Source organism: Chelonia mydas, chromosome 2, assembly GCF_015237465.2.
Source record: "Chelonia mydas isolate rCheMyd1 chromosome 2, rCheMyd1.pri.v2, whole genome shotgun sequence".
In the NCBI taxonomy this organism is placed as follows: Eukaryota; Metazoa; Chordata; order Testudines; family Cheloniidae; genus Chelonia; species Chelonia mydas.
Window position 1 is genome coordinate 86126586 of NC_057850.1, and position 23236 is coordinate 86149821.

General features: G+C 39.5%; 1 protein-coding gene across 1 annotated transcript in view; it reads left to right on the top strand.

Annotated features, from left to right (window-relative positions):
• The window catches only part of RAB12 (RAB12, member RAS oncogene family), a 33610-nt gene extending 13867 nt beyond the window's left edge, over positions 1 to 19743 (top strand). Inside the window, exons 2-6 of the mRNA XM_037892840.2 lie at positions 1003 to 1063; positions 12416 to 12554; positions 13106 to 13195; positions 15976 to 16080; positions 17588 to 19743. Coding sequence (XP_037748768.1) covers positions 1003 to 1063; positions 12416 to 12554; positions 13106 to 13195; positions 15976 to 16080; positions 17588 to 17701 — 509 coding nt within the window. The 3' untranslated portion in view covers positions 17702 to 19743. The remainder of the gene's footprint in view (positions 1 to 1002; positions 1064 to 12415; positions 12555 to 13105; positions 13196 to 15975; positions 16081 to 17587) is intronic.
• Positions 19744 to 23236: the final 3493 nt, after the last annotated feature.

The following is a 23236-nucleotide window of genomic DNA, read 5'->3' on the forward strand; positions in this document are numbered from 1 at the left end:
TTTTATGGATTTATGGGGCATTTTTATGTTGTCAATTGCCTGTGATTTTTCTATAAACTTAAATTTTATTTTGAAATATTACTTTGCATATGAATGTTTTGCTTGGATTTATCGTTAAGTAATATTTAGTGTGCACTCTAAAACTTGGCAAATGTTTTGGATAATATTGCACCACAAGGCTATATAACCACTGTAATATCAAAGTAATGTTCTTTCTAGTTGATTTGTGAGAGATCACCCATAGAAATTGCTCATTAACCTCTTCACAATATAACAACAAAAAAATTGAAACTGGAGTATTTTCACTCATCAGAAGCAATATTTTTTTATATTTCATCCCCAGATATGTTCCTGCACAAAGAAAGTATGGGAAGCCATATTTCAGAGTTTAGCAACGTCTACAGAATATACATCTGTCAAATTTATAACAGAAACACAGATGTAAAAGTCATTGATAATATTTTAAACCAGGTACAACTCCAGGATAAAATCATAGAGCACTTTCATCTTCAGAGTGCTTTACAAATACTAAACATCAACACCTGGAAATAGCTATATATTATTCGCATTTTACAGACAGGAAAATTGAGGCAGAGAGGTTGACTCTGTTCATGATATGGGAGGAGTCTGTGACCGAATCATAATTAGAGCTTGGTTGTTCCTGGCAATCACTATAAAACATGAATAGAGGGGAAGGAAGTGATCATACCATATTTTTTTCCTGTTGTGTCGTTAGAGCTGCTAGTGATAATATTGCGTAGCTTGAAAAACATTTTCAACCGTGGTTGGGCTGAATAGCTCAGATTATATGAAATAACTCTATTCCCTCCCCTCCCCATGCTGGCCCATAGTGGTGTAAATCCCTGTTTGTTCAAAGTGTTGTGAGTGTATTAGTATAACACACATGCACAGGTACAAAAAAAAAATCATTTTAAATTACACCCTCATTGCTTTTGCTTCTTATTCCTCCTTTTCTTTTTGTTTACTGTATTTTATTTATAGGTGTTGATTTTAAAATCAAAACAGTAGAGCTAAGAGGAAAGAAAATTAGATTACAAATCTGGTAAGTAAAACAAAAATGCAACCAGCAGTATGTTTTAATTTTTGTGTTTCTGGCATGGATCAATATGCTTGTTTAATATGATTAATTGTTATAAGCTGGTTTAGCTCTTATCCTTCTGCTCCTTCCCTTACAAATCTGTTAGCCATTTATTTTTTTTCAAGAGCAAGAGGGGGGATGATGGATGATGTAATAAATGTAATATTACTGTGCTGACACAAATATGCATGTTACAGAGGTGTCAAAGCCTTTCTTTAGACAGACAAAATCAACTATCTAAGAAAATAGCATAGGAGTAAACAAACACAAACAAATCAACCCCCAAACCCAAAAGTTGTAAAGATGATCATCCACTTTCTTCATAGTAAACATGAGGAAGCTACTAGAAGGGAAGGAGGGGAAAAATACCTCTAGTTTCAATTTTATTCACTCATGTGGAAATCACCTCAGTTATAACTGCCATCCTAGAGTAAATGAATCTATTTTAACCTTTTCTGAACTCTTTATCAGAAATTTCATGCAGCAGGTGCTCTTTCTGTGACATTACATGTAACAATGTAATTACAAGTAAAACACTCATTTACAAACAAAAAAAAGTATGTGTTAACTGTTATGGTATTAGTGTCCTACTGTGAAAATTCAGTTTGGAATGCACATTTTTTCTGTTCAGGGGAAGGTTGCATATATCTTGGAAATGATTGCTCACGTTATATTATTTATCAATAATGATTAATACAGTGTATTCGATTAGAAATTGTTAGTTCTGAGGGGTCCCTTATGGTGCACAATAGCATGACACAAATCACAGTTAGGAGAGAGTAAACCAGCTATGTTAATGTAGACTCTAATCCTATAAATTATCTAATAGCTTTGGTGTATTAACCGTGCTTGATGCATAATTGGCATTAGAGATCAATTGTTATAGATGCTAACAACCCATAGAAAAAGCAAATCAAAGCACATAGGTTGTTGAAATGACACCAGTGGGACGTTCTGGTAGTATTTCATTTTTAATTACATAGATGAAGTGAGTTTAGCTTACTAACGCCTCTTGGCAGGTCACCATCAACTCTGTTTGTTGCACCATGTGTTTGTCTTGCTTCCCTCTGAGTTAACTGCTGCTGCATCTTTGGTATCATCAGTCATCTAACACTTGAATATTACTGGCATGTCTTCATCCCTCATCTGCGTCCCTGTTTGGAAACCTATGACTACAGAGCTGGTGGGTGAGCCACCATTGTTAGCCAGGGCCTACTGAAGCTGACAGAGGTAATGCAAATTTTTTATGTCAAGATGATGATGTAGCACTGAATGTGAAATGTATATAGCTTGTCAGACATGTTCTTAATGTTGAATAAATGTTTTACAGTTTTTTGTCAGAAAATATATCCTAAAACTCCTTATCATTCCCACTTATTAAGCATATCTTTGTAGACTTTTGTTTGAAAATAATTAAAAAAAAAAAAAAAAAAAAACTTACAGGGATATTAGTGTGGCCCTTACTCAGTTGCTGAGGCATGCCTAAAATGGTTACGTAGCATGTAATTTAATGTAGAAATGAAATACATAAGAATTGGTTAAGTATCTGAATTTATACCAATATACATCAGTCATTACAAGGAAACATCAATACATGTAGTCCCAAAGTGTCTTTCTCCTTGATTCTCACTATTAAAATGTCTTTGCTGTAATTAACCATTACTTAAAAAAATAAATAAATCTCTGGACATACATATAAAATCATGTTGGAAAACAGTTGTTACATGAGCAAAGAGAGAAGATAAATCGACAGTTGTTTTCTACAATACATTCTCGAGTGCTTTGCCTGTCTGTCCATAAATTACATTAAAAAACCCCTTACATTTCAAGAACATTAAGGTTGCAAACTCAAGCCCCCTTGTGTGTATGCGTGATGATACAGTCTCTTACTATGTGATCACATACTATTTTTTTTTTCTTCTTACAGGACCCCAACCTTATTCAGTGAACTGGTAGCAGAGGCAACACATAACTGTTGATTGGAGGGGTGACACAATTTAAAGGTTGGGCGGGGCACTGGATCTAGAACACCTCGTCTCTAAATCTAGAACAGAGGTTGTCAAACTGGGGCGAGCTTCCCTAGGGGGGCGTGGAGGAATATTCGAGGGAGCGACCAGTAATTCCAGATAGCTCAGGCCAGCCCCATGTGGTGGGGCTCAGGGAGGGATCGCCACCTCCACCCCCTTGCTCACCTTAGAAGCTGTAGCTAAATGGAAGACAGGGCAACTCCTACTGCAGTGTGAGGGGGGCAGTTTTCCCTGTGCAGAGCCCCTGCACTGCTATAGGAGTGGGAGAGCAGCTCCTGCCCTGGGAATAGCCACAGGGAGTTCACCCCATGGTGGTCTCCAAAGCAGGCAGTGGGAAGTGTTGGGCCTCCAGCAGCAGGGAAGGAGAAGCAGCCCCGTGTAGCAGGGGGTGGGAAGGCTTAGCTCACAGCCAACTGTCCTTCTGCTTCCTCCCTCCCCGTGCTGCATGGATACATGGTGAGGGGGAGCTGCTGCCTCCTCACTGCTGGGCCTCCTGGCAAGAGGCAGTCAAAGGCCTTGCCTATTGTCACCTTTGCCCTGTGGGGCAGAGTCTGCAGCAGCCTCTCTGGATGAGTCCCCCTTGGAACAGTTAGCTGTTGCTAAATGAAAGGCAGAAATCTGGAGGGGGGGGCATGGGACCTTGCATGCCCGCACATGTGTTGCCTCTGATTGGTAGTTGTGTTTTGTTTTTTTATCCTCCTTGTACTGTGTGTGCCCACAGGCCTTATTAACGCACAGTTTCCAAACCCTGCACTGACTAAAGGATTATTAATTTCATCCTGGGTGTTTATCAGTGTCTTAAATGCTTCACAAACATTAATGAATTTTTCTTCACAATACCAGCAACCTTAATTCTGCCAATTCCTAGCTTTTGAACGTTTGACTTTGTAACCTTAATGTTCTTTTAGCATAGGATTTTTTAATATAATCTCCTACATATAAAAAAAAAACTGAAAAACAAAAGTTTTAACATGTAGAATCATATTGACCTCCAACTTGGGTTATCAGTGGGTTCAGACCTTCAGATCTACAGCATAGACCTCTGCCACTTGGCCTTATGGAGTAACTGGTAGCAGTAGCAGGTTGAGTATGTGGATCAGGCATTAGAGGCAGATGACGTACATCCTTTGCCAGTGGGTTTCAGAGCTATTTGCTGACAGCAGAGGAATGTGGGGACTGAGAACTTCTTTATTTCTCCCTTCCTCTCATTTATCACCCCCTGCATCCCATTCCGACTGCGTCTTCCTCCTCTTCCTGCCTGGGCATGAGCAGAGTTCAGGAGAGATTATCTCCCTGGTCTCAGTTCTGGTGCCTGAAACTCTATTGGCCCCCTCAGCTACAGAGAGGAGCAGTTGCAGGGAAAATACTTCTCTATCCATACAATCTTGAAGTGGGACATGCTCACTTTATGGAAATGAGTGTTATATGTAGTCCAGTGAGTGCGCAGATGCTGTGAGGAGATGAAGCATGCCCAGTGCAAATGGAATCTTCTGGGAATTTAGCTGCCAAATGCTATGAGACTCTTCTGAGCATGTGCAAACAGTGACTTTTCAGATTTGGGCAGATTTTCACCCAATCAGCAAAAGGCACGTCCCTGACATCAGTGAGACCCCTCTGCCAAATTTCAAGTTTCTACTCCAGTGGATTCTAGACCTGCTCAGTAAAATAGCTGTATGAATTTTTTTTAACATGGGCAAACATTTTCCCCTAAACTTTTCTTCTAAATGGCTGAACCATAATAGCTGAAATGTCCCCCCAAAAAGTTCAGCCTGGGCAGACACCCAACATGGAAAATGGGGTGGTCTTATGGGAAGGATCAGGCTACCAGCTCCACCTACAATGACTAGATCAGTAGTGCTTTCTTCACTTCCCTTGGCAGGTAAATTCAGGAGCTAAAATGTTGGGGATTGGAGGGGATTATGGTAGTCATGAAACCTTCAGAATCAGGGTCCCATGTACAAACACAAGTTCCCCACCTTGAAGAGCTCACAATCTAAATTGCTGTTAAGAAACTTTTCTTGATACATAGTTTAAATTTTTATTTGCAGTTTCACCCATTACACCTATCTGTACATCCACATGTGCTACACTGTACAGTTCCTTTTCATCCTAGGTGTAAATTTAAATAATTACCCTGTCTTTTCACACAGCCCAGGTATATGTAATTAGTGAAAATGATCATTATTACAGACTTCGTAACTAGCCATTTCATATTCCTTATCCTGTCCTCAAGTGTTGGCTTCAGCAGGTGAATGTGTGTAATAGACAGTAAGAGAAGTAGAGCTGGCTGGAAGATGAAAATTAGAAATTTCTTCCCATGAATTTTTTTTTCCATTCCAAATCAGGACAAAAACCTCAAATGTGTTGGGTTGTTTTTTGTTTTTGTTTTCTTTTGGGGGGTGCGATTTTCAGAAAAACTCCTTTCAGGAGAACTGAAATCTAATATTTTAGCTTTCTGGCTGCCCACACGGAGGGTGAGTTGTGGGCTGTCTGGGAACCAGCCAAGTGGGTTGCCAGGCAGCCCAAGAAGCAGGAAAGCCTGAGAGCTGGCCGGGGTGGAGCAGGGTATTTAGGCAGCTGGCAAGCCAGGTAGGTGGGCAAGCAAGCTGGTAGGAAACCAAGCAGTTTTCGAACAGGTCAAATTCCATAAGTTTTTGATTGAATTGACATGGTCAGTGTTGCTTCTGTTGAGTCAGCCTTTTTTGATTAGAAAACTGTTCCATCAGAAAACTTATGGCCAGCCCTAAAGAGAAACCATGTGCTGAAAATACTTCAAAATGCTCATAGAGTTAGGTAGGTATGAAAATAAACAAGCTATGGTGTAACATAAGTAAAGCTTATCAGCCTGTTCTGGATTTTGGAGGGGAGGAGATGGTCATTGGGGGGGAAAAAGTTTTTTGTTTTCATATGAACCCAATAAATACACCACTTCAAAAATCTTCTCTAGCTAAAGATTTTTATTTTTCACTACCAAAAGAGCACGATGAAGCCCATTTTTACTTTGGTTTAAATTACTTCCTTCTTCCACTGCCATCCGATGCCACCCTCAAAAAAAAATGTAGTTGGTGTGTGTGTGTGTGTACGTACGTACGTACACATTGAGTGCATTTGTATTAAAACCAAAATAGTTGTATGATCTAAGCCATTAAATCCAAATTAAGACTTTCAGGGGTTTTCTAACAATATCTGATTTACACTTCTAAATCACTGTGTATGTTACAGTAATGAATATAGAAGGGAAAGAAGTAAGAATCTTAACAGCATTTGGACATTGCTTTTATGTTTTAAATTTTCCCTTGTATGACATCTCATTTGCAGGATGTCCCTCATTTTTATGTCATTAAGCAGAAAGACAATGACAGGTGGATTCATTATTTGCAAAATCATAAATAGTTAAGGAATACTTTTACAATACATGTTTGTGGCTGCATGTTGGAAAAGAAATACATTTTTCCCATTCTCACAACTTTTTACTTTGGGATGAGGAGCTGGAGGTGGAGAAATAGCATTATATACACAAAGCACAACATTTTAAAGTATAAGTGAATTCCTTTAAAAAAAAAAATAGGGACACCAAAAATTTTACTTAGCTAGCTGCAATAGCAATACATGCGAGGTATAAAAGTACATAGATGTAAAAGCAATATTTGAAATCCAGAATGTCTCAGCATGTTCAACAAATTAGACTTAATTCAAGACTAAATTCTTTGTAGTGTGAAAGCCTTTGAATCCTGCCTCCAACACTCAAACTTATTACATTAGACTATACATATGTGGCTGTTTGGACTTTTGTTTAATTCCTGAACCCTAGACTTACTCTATTTGGAACTTTAAGATGATACTGTAATTGAGAACTAGCAATTCGTATGCTTATTGTTTATTACATTGCATAATATTAATAGATCAGTAATCTCATGAACTGGAGATTGATCATGCTAATGCTTTATTGCCTCTGCCCATGGATGGTTTGCTAAGTCTTCAGACTAAAATAATAAATACCTTATTAATTATACCATGTGTTAATACTTCTTATGATTGGAGTATAAAATGGATGAGAACAGCAAAACAAAACCGAATTGCTCTAACACATCATAACTGACTCATCATAAAAGGTATCTCGATGGCAGAGACACTATTCATTATAAAGCAAGCACTGTGGGTGTTTTATCATGCTCGCGGAATTTGTACACCCTGAACTTTTGGGTATACAGCGTATCCCTGATAGATAAGGCCCTACCAAATTCACGGTAAATCTTGGTCAATTTCACGGTCATAGGATTTTTAAAATAGTAAATTTCATTATTTCTGCTATTTGAATCTGAAATTTCATGGTGGTGTAATTGTAGGGGTCCTGACCCAAAAAGGAGTTGTGCGGGGGGGGTTGCAGTACTGCTAGCCTTACTTCTGTGCTGCTACTGGTGGTGGCACTACCTTCAGAGCTGGGCAGCTGGAGAGTGGTGGCTGCTGGGCGGGAGCCCGTCTCTGAAGGCAGAGCAGCAGCAGCACAGAAGTAAGGATGGCATGGTATGGTATTACCACCCTTACTTCTGCACTGCTGCTATCAGGGTGCTGCCTTCAGAGCTGGACGCCTGGCCAACAGCTGCCACTCTCCAACTTGAAGGCAGTGCAAAAGTAAGGGTGGCAGTACTGCAACCCCCCTAAAATAACCTTACGACCCTCCTTCAGCTCCTTTTTGGGTCAGGACCCCTAACTTCAGAAATGCTAGTCTCCTTTGTGAAGTTTGTATAGTATAGGGTAAAAGCACAGAAAAGACCAGATTTCACAGTCCATGACGTGTTTTTCATGGCCGTGAATTTGGTAGGGCCCTACTGATAGAACATTACAACATACAGAAAATAATCTGCCCGCCTGGCATTTGGGATCCCTCAGCATTTTGAAATAAGTTCTTCTGAACTCAAGAGGCAGGGGACAATATTCTAAACTTACTGCTTCTTGAGGTTACATTAATTCTATTTTTATACACTCTCACTTGTAGTAAGGGGAGAACCCTGTTAATAGAAAACTTAGTAGATTTTTTTCATTAAGGGAACTGCAGAAATCCAGCACACCTTTGAAATCTGAATATCACTTAGATAGTTCCATCATTTGCATGTAAACGTATTCAAAGTGCTATTACAGAATAATTGTGTAACAGTGTTTCTCTTCCACTGTACACGTTTTTCCTACATGAGAATGGGTTCCCACCAATACTTCCGAAGTACCACTGACTTAATGATTTGGTGAAACTTCCCTTTCTTTGTTCTCAAATTATTAAACCTCTCTAGTACTGTACATTATTAGACAGTCAAGTGAGTACATTAATTCACTTCTTTCTGTGCAGGGATGAGGGACACTAAAGGAAAAGGAGGAAAGAATTTGTTTGCAGCATGCTTTAGAGACAGTAGCTATGCGTGTTACAAATGAACATTCCACTTAGACATAGTTTTGCTATACAGAGATATAATGCTAATTTCAAGTATAATTCCCTGCAAAATTAATAGAAGTGGACATCGTTAGTTTCCTTCTCCTTTGTTGATATTTTAATATTGGCATCAAATTTTGGCACTTGCATTCTTGCTAATTCGTGGTATAGTTACTGAAAATAGGACCAAAATTCAAAGAATAATTAAATGCCACAGTTTTTGAGTTTTATTTTTTTTAAGCCTGATTCTGCAAGGGACTTACTTACATGCCTAACTTTAAACATATGGAACCATTTATGTGCTTAAAGTTAGATGTATGTAAATACCTTGTTGATTCTGGGCCTTGGTACGGAATTGTATTTGTGTTCCATCAGAGTGCTAATTATTAGAATAACTGTTTCTCAGGGTTTTAATATTTCCACACTATATAACATCTTTCCTTCCTCTTCCCATCATTTTAGCTCTTCGGAGCTTGTTTTTTTTGGGGAGGAGGAGGCTTATATTTATACGGTTGTCCTGGATCACCACCTATCTAACGCTTGAATTTATAGAATTGAAGGATTGATAGAGCAGGAACTCCGTGTTCAATTAAGTGAACAAATGCCTTTTGAGATAGCTAGAAGAGAACATGCAACTACTTGGGTTAAAAGAAAAGGAGGACTTGTGGCTAACAAATTTGTTAGTCTCTAAGGTGCCACAAGTCCTCCTTTTCTTTTTGCGAATACAGACTGACACGGCTGCTACTCTGATACTTGGGTTAAGTGATTCAGTGCAGTAGTTCTACAGGCTATGATTTAAAGAAACCCAGAATGTGTATTTTTTTTAAACCACTCAAGTCTAGCAGGACAGTGTTCTGCCACAAATACCATATCTTAACTGATCAGAAAATCTTACCTTTTGCCAGTTACTATCAGCTGCCAGCTTTAACCATATAGTAACAATAATATTTCTCTACAGCATTCCTGCCCTCCCAGCTCTATCATGTCTGGCATTCAATGTGATGGAACTAAAGGGATTCCCATGTACAATAATCTGTAAGCTTGTTTGTTGACATCAGGTGACAGATGCAATTCTACAAGAGAGACATTTGGAGAAGTCTCTTCATAAGCTTTGAGACGATGTTTTCCATATGTGGAAATTCACAATCTTGACTGGCATTTTAAAGTGTTTCCCATATTGAAATGTCACAGGGGCTTTGCGAAAAATAAATTTGACCCTGGTATAAAGATAGGTGAACTTAGAATAGGAGAAAATAAACTGTTGTAATGGTGAATAATAGCTGTATGTAATTTCAGCTGTAGAATATAGAGCACTTACATTGCTTTAATTAAAATGTCATTAGTGAAAAGAAAGCAACCAATTAAACATATAGAGGTAGTCTCATGTATCATTGGAACCAAACAGGTAATATGTTTTTGCTTCTTGCGAGGTATCAAAGTTTAGTGTGGGTAAATTTAGCTGTGGATTTTTTTATATATATATAATCAGGAGATAGAAATAGTAGAAGACAGAACTGATTTTTCCCCCCTCACCATTGTATGATTGTGCCATCCTCCAGCTACGAAATACTGGTCATGATAATCTAGCAGTTTTATTTTTTTCACAATTCTTGGTGTAGCCTGTCTGAAGCTGAGGCTTCAGGGAACGATCATCTGCATCATGAAACTATCTGTACAGAGTTGATGCTAACTGGTATCATTGTGGCAGTTACAGAAGAAAGGCCAAGGATTGACTTGGCTGAGCATTAATGCTGAATTACCTGTCAGCCATAGATGTGATCCATGGAGGTTTTGTTTGAGACTGGGCAGGGGAGAGGCAGTTTTCTCTACAAATGTATGTCCAAGGAATATGCTGTGGATAAATAAAAGTTACTTTCTCCAAGACAGTCAATTTGATCATGTGAACCTGAAACTTTTTGAAATACTCCAAAAATAATCCATCCATGTTATTAAAAATGTTTTGCTCTCTAAGGCTTCTCATAATGAAGTCATACAATACTTGAGTACTAAATAGAGTTGGTCAAAGATTTTCATGCTGGAAGTCTCCCTCTCCCTCCTTGGAAAATACAAGTTCATTAACATTTATTTTTATATTTCTAATTGGTTAGAAACTTCTCATGGGAAAACTAAAATCTTTCTACAGAATAATTCAAATAAATGTTTTTAATTAAGAAACTTCTCACAAAAAGAGTTTCTAGTTTTGACCAGCTGTCATACTAAACTTTAAAAAATGTCCACTAATTTTGGAGACCCCTGTTGAAACCCCTAAACCTTGAATCCATTAGAGCATTTTGTAACCTACTTTCCAGTAACAGCACTAACAATGAAAGTTCTGGGGTAGACAAGCTTCAGGCATTTTTATCAACTTGTCATGAAAAATCTGCTCTAAGCAGGCTTTTTGGTGATATGGTTGAAAATGGCTCAGAGCAAGTTTTCATGATACAGTGAAAACACCCCGAGTCTTGACTACACAAGCACATAAACTTGCTAGAAGAAGTACAGCTGCTAGTAAATGAACCCTAATTGAAGCCCCCATCACTTTTGATAGCCAGGCCATGGGTCTGTCCAGTTGGGCATCCTGTGGTGGGGTATTTAAACACCACACTGGAGAGCAGGGGATTAGGGACCAGCTTTGGGCCCAGGCGGTCCCACCCAGACTCGCCTGCACAAGCTGGCGGCAGGGCTTTAAAAAGAGGAGTGGAGCAGCTCAGAGGCAGGGTGGAAGGGAGCAGGCAGCTGCTCTGAAGGGAAAGTAGTGCTCAGGAACTCATTGCCCAGACCTGACAACACAGACCTGTGCAAATCTACAAAGAAGAGTCAGGTGACTGAGTGTGCAGGTCAGAGACTAGATTGAAGTGATTTATTCTGTGAAGCTAAAGATGACTGGGGTAGGAAGTGGTCCGGAAGTGGGGGGGGGAGGGTTGGGGGGAGGAGGAGGGCTGCATAGTACCCCAAGGTGCTGAGTGGAGCTGCCTACCACTGGGCCCTGGACTGGAGCCTAGTGAAAAGGGTGGGCCCACGAGGACATTACATCAAGAGCCTTCATGTACAGTGAGAGGCCATCTGGAAAAGACGTTGACTGTTCAAGAGCCCAGTCCCCAAGATCCCCATTCTAAAGGGGAGGACTGGAAATCCTTGGGGTGGAAGGACATGACTGCGTTTCAATGGAGAGACAACCTGCCAACTTAGTCCTGACCACTGGGCAGCGCTGTCGGTGGATGGGCATCATCTCCTCACTCAAAATAAGTGAACACTTCAAATTTAGAACTTGGTCTTCAGGCTCACGCTGTACTCAGCCATATGTGTGCCTCAAAAAATACTACCATACATCTTCATGTTATTGGCTTACTTTGATCAATAATTTCTGCAGTTATTTTCTGCATTGGTGTTAAAAACATGGCTTAATTTTTTTGGTTGATACGAAAGCTCTTAAATCTTGTTAATCTGTGAATTGCTGCTTTTATAGTACAAAGTCCAACAGTGTTAGCTTGATGAGCATGCATCCTTTTCTTTTTTTCACTCTTCCAGGAAATATTGTGTGTAATTTTTTTTTCCATCTGTTGATCTGTTTTCATTGGACAGTTCCATTCTCAAGGACATGTAAAACTGATTGGTGGCCTTGCCTTTCTCAGTGAAGTTAGTGTGGGACAAATAGGTTTGATATAGAATTGCTTACTTCTTCTGATCCAGTTGTTGATCCAGCTTACCTGGTGATGTCTGAAATTCGTATTTATAGAAGGAAATGAAAAATATGGACTATGCCTGTAGAATGCATGATGTGGTTTTTTTATTAAACTGCAGGTTAGCCTAGTCTATGCTTTGTGATCTGGTAAAATACTTCCTCCAATGTTTGCTGCTACTCCTTAGGGACACAGCAGGCCAGGAGAGATTCAACAGCATTACCTCAGCTTATTACAGAAGTGCCAAGGGAATCATATTGGTGTATGATATCACCAAGAAGGAGACATTTGAGGATTTACCAAAATGGATGAAAATGATTGATAAGGTAGGCTCCAACTTCTCTGAAAATGGAAAATACAATATATGTAATGCTTAATGAAAGGGACACTATTAAATTACATTTTTACAGTGTGGTTTTGTAATAAACCCTTAGAAGACTAAAGACTTAAATTCTTTTGCTATAGATTTCCACTTCATTCTTTTAGCAAGCATTTAATTTGTGTGCTTATTCTTATTCTTCTGCTGACTTCTGTGAACTAAACTTGCTGTCATCAGTGTTGTCAGAAATATGCAAAGATTTGGGCACCCAGCTGTGCACTGGAAAACCATGCCATTCCATTTACCTTCTTTGCATTAAGGCTACAATAGTCCTCCTATGGGAAACATAGGTATATTTCTCATGCAGTATTATGGAATGTGTTTAGAAGCAGATATTATCTCAAGGATATATATCCTTATTTCTGGTTGTATAGAGCTTTGATACAGAACTCATGCAGGTACATAAGTATTAGTGACACAATTGATTTTACCAACAGTGTAAAAATCTTACGTTTGTGGATGTAGTTAACTAGAAATACCATATTATTCTGTATTCAGTATGCCTCAGAAGATGCAGAGCTTCTACTGGTTGGAAATAAGTTGGACTGTGAAGCTGACAGAGAGATTACTCGACAGCAGGGAGAAAAGGTAAGAGCAGGTGGAATCAAATCATTAACATCCTTTAGTGATGGTGAAAGAAGGTGGTTGTGGGCTTATATTGGAATTGTGAAGAATGTACAGCTGTAGGTTTGGGCTGTGCTGACTCTTTTGCAAGTTTGAGATAAATCTAATGATGGCTGAAATTCTAAGCCAGGCAAGCATTGAGTGGAAGCACATTGCCCCTTGAAAGATACCTGACTATTTGAGGGGAGAGGGCGAAGTTAATTAGGTAAAAAAGGAGAAACCTTTTTTTCTAGCCTAGTATTTGATTAAAAATAACAGTTGTACTGCCTTTGCTATAAAAAAATACCTACAGCTTTGATGTTGAATGTATGATACTACTCTCCGTCATACCCTTAGTTATAGAAGACATACAGTGTTTTAAGCATACATTATTCTACCAAAATCTGTTTTAAGCTTATACTGTGTATTACAGAACATGCCCAGGTATGTTTCTTTAATGTAAGGAATATCATCTTGCCCTAAAAAAACAGAGGAAATTAGAAGTTACTAACTTGATCCTCAGACCCCCAAAGTAGCATAAAGTGTTGGAAAGCTTCTCTGAGAAATCAGCTGAAGATTCCCCTCACATCCTCAGCTGGTGTAGAACTGACTATAGACTGCCCTTTCCATTCCCTTGCAGAAGGGTGGGGAGGGAGGGAGGGAGGCTGCGGCACCTTGTGCTCTGGGCCAGCAAATGACCTCTGGGTGCTGTTATAGCAGGTGTAGGTTAAAGCATCCATTAAACTGCTTTAACTTATATGAGGGACCAAAGTAGCTCCTGACTGTCCCAAGATTAGTGAAGCACAAAATTGGCTTTAAGCAACTTCTGTACTGAGCACCGCTTGGCTAGACTCGAGAACTGGCTCCTTGTCTGGATCATTATATACCTATTATTAAGTCAAAGTAATCGTGATCCATTTCTTCCTCACTGGCATGACTTCTCCAGGAATCTTAAACTCCAAAAAGGAAGAGCATTTTCTTCTGTAAAAAGAAGTATAGGTGAATTAATCTAATTTCCACTGTAATAATTTTCTGAGGGGGACTTATCCATTGCTGGACTTCTGCTTAGGTTCAGTCTGCTATTTCATCCTCTTCCAAATTGCTCCTGATCACTTCAAGCTGTGAGAAAACCAGACCATAAAATCAACCCTTGGCATCTCTTCCAGTAGGTTACTATCCAGGAGACTAACCATACGTACCCACAATGCTCAGGATCTGTAAGATTTGTTTTCTGTGGAAGAGAATCATTTGAATGTCTCCTGAAATTCTGGAGACATCAGACCAACCTGAGAAGATTGTAGGAATGTAAAGACTGCTTTTCAAAAGCAAGGCTTTGACAATGCACAAAATAAAGATTATGTAACCTGTCGTGCTATCCATATGTTGGAAATAAGCACAATGGTGCTGCTGAAAGCTAATGCACTGTTGACATTGGTTCTCCATATTTGTTAATTGGGGGGAGAAAGAGTTCTTGTTATAATATGTAAAGTATTGTCATGGCATGACTTCTGGAGGATACTGTGGACAGAGCACTGGAGGGGGAGAGATTTCTAAAACAGACTGCAGTAACCTTAGGGAAAATCCAGATAAATACTAGCTGATAGCTATTCGATTTAAAAAAAGAAAAAAAAAGTTTCGGCTTGTTTTTACTTGAAAAACTCCTCTTCTGATATTATGGAATTGTTTAGGGACTAAGTATATAAGTGCATGATGTGAAGGCATAAAGGGACATATGAACAATCTGTCCTTTGGCACGAGTTAAATATGTACCCAAATATTGTCTGAAAAATTGGTGTATTAATGCAGCAGACCATGAGCGCTGTTTAGCTCAAGGCACTAAGATTTATACCTCTTTATATTTCATTACCAACTTACATAAAAACAAAGTTAAAGGGGTATTCTTAACTGAGCATCTTCTAATTGATTAGAATCTAATTGATTCTAATTTTGAAAATGCTTTTTCTCATGTGTTTGAACCTGTGTGTGTGTTTTTTCTACATGGATGTGTCATAGAATAAGAATTGGTAGGCATGGTGTTAAGGTGAGATGATATTAAAGTTCCAATGCATGGAGTCCCTGAGAGCTTTGCATTTTTCCTTTTGAATTACTTAGAGCTGAGTGGAGGTATTCCACTTCACAGAGTATTTTGCTATTTCAAAATCTGATTTCATTCCAATTCAGAACAAATTCCCACAATTTTGAAATCCTCCATGGAATGAGATGGAACCATAGCCCTGGGGAATTCTGCCTGGCAAGCTGTTCCAAAGCCATGGAGTATACATGCTTGCATTAATCCTGGCATTTTCTAGTGCTGCTATTTACTCATTTTCAAGAGCATCAACTTCATCTAAAAGCAAATGAAAAGAAATAAAACAAAACAAACATAAATATATGAACTGAAGTGTTCTCTGTATGAGTTGTGTATTCAGCACACTGAGTGTCACACTTTTGTATGTCTGGTTTCATGGTTGAGCAACATTTCTTTTCATTAATGACATTTCATTTTGTTTTCAGTTATTTCTTGATTTCGTCTTGACATGGTAAACTAATGGAATGTATTAAAGACAACTTAATTTTTCTCTTCCCATTCTGTTTTGAAGAGTGTAATCAGTGTGTAAAAATTTATCTTGCAGAACTGAAATTGACTCAAATGGCTCTAATGTGACACTAGATTCAGTTTTGCTCCTATTTTGTCAAGTACAGTTTTCCTTTTAATCTCTTAAAAACATGCAGCTTCATGTAGTTACTTTATTTTTTTCCATCAGTTTGCACAGCAAATAACTGGGATGCGGTTCTGTGAAGCAAGTGCCAAGGATAATTTTAATGTGGATGAAATATTTCTGAAACTTGTAGATGACATCCTGAAAAAGGTAATATGTATGTACTGTGGAGATGGGGACTATATTTAACTACTGCTTGTACCAGTATTTGTTCAGAGCACATAATGGCGAGTAAAATTTTGATTTAGTTTGGAGGGGCCAGCGGGCTGCTGGAGGACCAGCTGCTATCCTTCAGCTCTTCAGTAGCCGCTGAAAACTGCACTGCGGTTGAGATTTTTGTATGTGCTTCTCTGCACGGTAACTTCATTTCAGACTAAAGTTCAGTAGCTGACTGTGCATTTGCCTGCTTCCATTTGTTGCCATACATTAATTGAGACTGAATTGGGGAATTGGCTTAGGACAAAGCAGAAATAAATGTTCATCCTTAAATTGAAATGAGAGATAAGAACTACAAAGGGCTGGGAAAACAAGTAGTTGGCAACTTACATGTCAACTAACGAGAGAGAAGCAGCCCTGGTATGTTTGCAGACCAAAGCTTCTGTCTTCAGCATAGTCCAGAGGCTAGAGCGTCAGAGCAGAGAATAGAGACCCCTGTCTTCTGTTCACTGCTGGCTTCAATATAGGAGAGTCTTTTAACCTCTTTTTGCCTTTGGTTCCCTATCTATACAATGGCTATAACAGTTATCCACCTTCAGAAAGGGCTGTGCGGTCCTGGCTGAGCAGTGTTATGTAAGTGAGTATTAGTATCCGTGTAAATCATGGTGAGCTGTATTTCAGAAAATTATGGTCACCTTGGTAGAAATGTTACTTTTTTGTATTTTCAGATGCTGTCAAACTATGCAAGTGTTTAGTCTTTCTCTATGGGAGATAGCCTCATTTGTATTAAACTATTCTTAAAGTCTGAACCGCTTCATTAACATTAGAAGGCAACAACTTCATTTTATGTATATTACTTATTAGTGTACCTCTTTAAACTACAAGATTATTTGTGATCTTGAATCTTATCTATGCAATCTGTCATACACACTTCCTTATAGGTGGTCTACAATACTACCTAGAACTTCTAAAAGAGCTATAGAAAAATTAATACATACCCCAAGAGGTAGGCAAGTATTATCCCCATTTTACAGATATGGAAACCGGTACACAGGGAAGACTGAATGATTTGTCCAAGGGCACTTAAATTTGAGGAAAAGTTAGGAATTCTGCAGATTTAATTTGATCTCCCAGCATTATGTTTAATTCAATAAATTGTACATGCTTCACATAGATAAAGCTTCTGGAATATTAAAAACTTTTAAATACATTCTCTATTATTGACAAACTGGCTATATGGAAACGTCTCCCCAAATTAAGTATATTTCCTTCATAACATATGAATTGTTCCATGTTTCTATTTGTCAACAGAGCAATACTGTTTTTTTAACACTGATTTGTAACTTTTTCTTTCTCTTTGAAAGTGGTTCTCGAAATACTTTGATGTTGGGGTCCTTAATATTTTAGCTGAGTATCAGTTCTGCAGCATTTCTTTTCAATTAAAATAAACTAAAGAGTTCAGTGCAGGTAATCATTTATAGACTTTTTTTTTTTTTTTAAGATGCCTCTGGATATTATGAGGAATGAGTTGTCCAACAGTATATTGTCCCTGCAACCAGAGCCAGAAATCCCACCTGAACTGCCTCCGCCAAGACCACATGTCCGTTGCTGTTGACTTGTTGCTTCATACAGAGTGGAAAAGATGAGTGGGGGAGAGAAGAAGGTGTCTGCACTACAATCATTTGGCAGTTTCATGTTGCACTTTGTTTTTAAGTCAGAGCTACACACTAATCTGTAAATATGCAAATATGCAATCCTGTGTAAGATTCAGTTACAACAGTTAAATATTACCCCTCTTCCCCAAAATAGTATATTTCATTCATCACTGTAGTGCTATAAATATTGTACAGTATATGGGGAACTGCCACACTCCTGGTCTAGGAGGAGGAGAAATTAAATCTATACTTATTCTTGACATAAATATTGTAATAGTCCTTGTTATTATAAACAGGCAAGCAGAAGCTCTTCTTGTATGAAGATAAGTATATGGTGCTTTGCTAACTATTTTAAAGAGGAATTTTTTTAAAACTGAAAACTTTATGTACAAAGCTTCCATAACCTTCATTGTTTCTTTTAATATATACAGAAGATTTTTTTTTTTTAGGGAGGGGGTGGAGCTGTAGCATCTTCAGCTGACTAGATCTACAGCAAATTTCTACTACGTGTAGTAGATCTACGTGTAATTTCCAGCAATCTGTCTTATTATTTATTATGTTTAATAGTAGACCATTACTTTGTGTATTAAGACATCACATTTGGTGCAATTCTAAGGGTGCAGTGTCAACTCACATAGTTAATTTTCTGCTTAAACATAAGGTAGGTTGCAAGAATCATTAAGATTGAGTAAAAAGTGGAGATGTGTATTGAATTCTAAAAGATGGTATGAAAAGCAATGCTGCTGTCCTAGACAAATTCTTTTAAAAAGGAATTTAATACTTTTTCTTGTGTTGAGGGAATATATATGTGTATTTGTCTGAACATCTAGGTGGGTGGGAGGGGTTTATGGAAAACCATTTTTTTCCCCTAATGGTGGAAATTATTCCCATCAAGCATATACTGTGTTAGGTTTTTGTCTGATAATGACTTTGTGAACTATATCTTTGGTATATCTTTTATTACAATGCACTGTTTAGTTTAGTCGTGGTAAATCAGTAGTTACATATTCGAATAACTTGGTGTGTCCTGAATGTTGTGGTATTGAAAAACATTGTGGTCTTTCTAAACTAATGAAATGCAAATAAAATTTTGTATTTATGAATGACAGTGGAGCTGCACCTGTTATTAGAATGGCAAATATACTTGATGGTGGATAAAAGGTAAAATCAGTGATATTGAACAATTTAAAAAAAAAAAAAAAAACTTATAAAGATCTGATTCTCAGCCTTGACATTTATTTTTCAAGATAGGAAAAACAAGGTGCATTAATAGCTTGCCTTGAATACTGCTCTATTAGGATGATCTAGTCAAATTGGCATCCTGTGATGGCATGTGACTGCTTTTCGTGACAACTTGGCAGGCAGTAGCAAAACTATTTGTGACCCATGGGGACACAAATGTAAACAAGTCTTCTGCAAAATATAGCTTATCACTATGTTTTTATTCTCTGGTGTCGGAAATATCTTACCAGTTTTGCCATTGTTCCACCCTGAACATTTACACAGATATAATGTATACCACGGACTTTTCCAGTTTCTCATAAGTTTTCTGGAAGGAACAAAGCATTCAAAATAATTGGTGGTAATTTATACTTTGCCCAATAGATCTTAGAGCTGTTGGGCTGCTGAATAAGTTATTACATTCTGCACACAATACTGTGCAGGGAACACATCTTTGGCACATACAGTTTCAACTAACAAACTAAGGAAGCCTGGTTGAAAATTGTACTTATGTCTTCTGCCACCTTGTGCCTAAATGGTTAGCTGTTTTTACATAGTGAACTTGTGGTTTACTCTAATACTAACAGATGAAATCCACCATTTTCTATAGCATTTGTAGGATTTCTGATGGTACTGTGGGCAATAGCAAGGAAGGGAAAGTTATGGAAAAATAAGTTTTAACCTGACTATTATTTCAGCTGACTTGTTTTTACGTGTATTTAGAAATTTGTTGTGAATTTTTTCTGCAATTTTTGAATTTAATAAAAATTAAGAAAACTGACTTAGATAAACTTTTTTTTTAATCTTGTAATTATGTGCTATTGTTTCTTTATGTAATGGAGGCATTTGAATACAGGACTGTCCCAGTTGTGACCTTTGAGGGTAACTGTAATAAGAACTTTTATTTATTAATTGAAAATGTTTCCTGAGCCTTTGACTCTGATTTTAAACTGTCTGCATTAACCTGATTGTTACAGGGAGGACAGAAAGGACACTGCCTCCTACCACTTCCTCTGTAGCTTTAGGAACACTTCTGTGAGTCAGGAGCCCTCTAAGCCAGCGATTTTCAGAGTTCGGATTGTGACCCAGTACTGGGTCGCTCTGGTCAGCACCACTGACTGGGACGTTAAAAGTCCTGTTCGCAGTGCTGCCCAGCTAAGGTAGGCTAGTGCCTACCTGTTTCGACACCACGCTGCGCCCTGGAAGCAGCCAGCAGTGGGTCTGGCTTCTAGGTGGGGGGCCATCGGGCTCCATGTGCTGCCCCTGCTCCGAGCACCAGCTCTGCACTGGGGAAGTGGGGGTGCAATGCCTATGGGCGAGAGTCGCATGAAGCCGCTTGCATGCCTCCACCTAGGAGCCGGACCTGCCCCTGGCTGCTTCCGGGGCAAAGTGCTGTACGCGGTGCCAAGACAGGCAGGAAGCCTACCGCTGCACCCCAGCTGTGCCGCTGACCAGGAGCCACCGGAGGTAAGTCTGTGCCCCAATCCCCTGCCCCAGCCCTGAGCCCCCCCAAACCTGGAATCCCTGCCTGCACCCCAAATCCCTCATCCTCGGCCCCAACCCCAGAGCCTGCACCCAGCGCCCTGACCCCCTCCTGCACCCTGACCCCGTACCCTAGCCCAGAGCCCGCTCCCACACCCTGAAATCATCATTCCCAGCCCCACCCCTGCAGCCAAAACCCCTCATCCGCAGCTCTGTTGGGTCGCAGACATCAACAATTTTCTTCAACTGGGTCCCCAGAAAAAAAGTTTGAAAACCACTACTCTAAGCAGCTGCTGTCCCTTCCCTGCTCTAGCTTCTTAGTAGATCCTCTGCTGACTGGCTGTTGCACTGGACAGGAGGGAGAACAGAATTGATGGGAACTTAACTGGTTCTGCGTAAGCCTAGCTAAGCACCTAAAGGAGCAAGTCCTTTCTTCCGCTACACAACTACCTGGGTATCCTGAATGGAGGAGGGGGAAGAGAAGCTGGGAACCAGCTACATGTCTCTGATTCTCTCCTTCAGACCTCTCGCTGGTTAGAGCAGCTTTAATTTGCATCAGCTGATTCATTTCTCAAGGAACCATGCACCAGCCTTGACTAATTGGGGTCAAGGCACATGTTGCCATTTCTGCTCCCCTCAGACACCTCTCCATCGCAGTATATTCTCTGCACCAGGTGCTGCAGGGAGGGAGGCAAGGGAGCCAGTTATGCTAGGTCCTTTGGCCACAGGGGATTCCTCCATGCTGGAGCAATCAACTAGTGCAAAGGCAGCAGAAACCCACCCATGAGTGCCACAAAAGAGTGGAACAGGGCAGAGAATCTGCCCCAAAATAATTATGGCCCCTTGACCTCTTTGTAATAATGGGTTAAATCTTGGGCCCATTGAAATAAATGGGGCTTTTGCTACCAACTTCAGTGGAGCTAGGATTTTGCCCAACATGTTCTACCTTCAAACTGAATCGAATGCTCCTGTTCTAATAGCATTGTAAATCTCACTCTGTGATAACTGAAAAACATGTTCTGAGATAGATGCAACGTTTCATTGCATTTACTATAATGGACTTACAAATTAGTTGCCTAGTAGGTGGTACTCAGCCTCTGGCTTATGAATACATAATTTCTTTATATCTAGATGGGAGGAGAGTCCTGAATCTGGGAAGGTGGTCCTGAAATTTTTGTTGAAGCAAGGGTCATGGTATGGAAAAGTTTCTGAATCACTGGCCTATCACAGCTATGCTGTCTAAGCACAGACTCTGTTCTATTAAGAGCATAAGAGTGGCCATACTGGGTCAGACCAAAGGTCCATCTAGCCCAGTATCCTGTCTTCTGACAGTGGCCAATGCCAGGTGCCCCAGAGGGAATGAACAGAACAGGTAAGCATCAAGTGATCCATCCCGTCGCCCATTTCCAGCTTCTGGCAAACAGGCTAGGGACGCCATCCCTGCCTATCCTGGCTAATAGCCATTGATGGACTTATCCTCCATGAATTTATCTAGTTATTTTTTTTAACCCTGTTATACTCTTGGCCTTCACAACATTGGTTAATCTATTGGAGTTCTGCTGGAGGAATAGAATGACAGTTGCTCCAATAAGACTTCAGTAACAGTTAACATGGCAATATGCAGGGTAGATATAGTTGTTGGTTCCAGGATATTAGAGAGAAAAGGTGGTTGAGGTAATACCTTTTATTGCACCAACTTCCGTTGGTGAGAGAGACAAACTTTTGAGCCACACAGAGCTCTCTTTCAGGTCTGGGAAAGGAACTCTCCTAGCATCACAGTAAAATTGTTTATCACAGTGGTTTTCAACGTTTTTCATTTGTGGACCCCTAAACATTTTTGAAGGAAGGTTTGGACCCCTTTGGAAATCTTAGACATAGCCTGTGGACCCCTACAGGTCCATGGACCACAGGTGAAAACCACTGTTCTATAGTAATGACAGCCTTTCATGGATCCCTTAGACCAGTGATACCCATTGGTTCAGGAGCCAAATTCATGATCAACATTACCCTAAAGAGCCACAGTATGTCAATTCATTGTTTAATATATTCTCCCAGCAAAATGGCTGACCCTGTATTAATATTTTATCAGCTACAATTGGTTAATCTAGTAACAGTATCCTGATTGTTCAATAACTTAGACTGGTTAATAATTAAATCACACGGTATTTTACTATGTGCTGCAAAGAGCCACAGAAGACACATTGAAGAGTCACTTGCAGCTCACGAGCCTCAGTCTGAGTATCACTGCCTTAATCCATACCTACACTACTACTTATGTCGCTCAGGGGCATGAAAAAAAACACACACACACAGAGTGACATAAGTTTTGCTGGCATAACTGGTAGTGTGCACAGTGCTATATCAGTGGGAGAGTTTCTCCCACCAACCTAGTTAGTGCCGCTTATTGGGGGTGGTTTAATTGTCGATGGAAGAGCTCTCTCCCGTCAGCACAGAACAGCTACACAGGAGATCTTTCAGTGGCACATCTGCATCAGTACAGCTGTGCCACTGTAAGCTCTCTAGTGTAGACAAAGCCTTAGAGTCTGCGGACCAGAGACTGAAAACCACCAGTTTAGTGTAAGTAGTTAGCACATATTGTAAGGGACCATTCCAGGTAGGCCTGTTAACACATGTAATCATAGGATAGAAAAAAGGGGTTGTTAGTGGGTTACAAATTGTTGTAATAAGCCATAAATCCAGTGTCTCTATTCAGTCCATGGATTTTTGGTATATAGCAGAGTAATGAATTTAAACTCCTCTCCAGTCACAGGACAAAAAGAGTTGTTAACAGG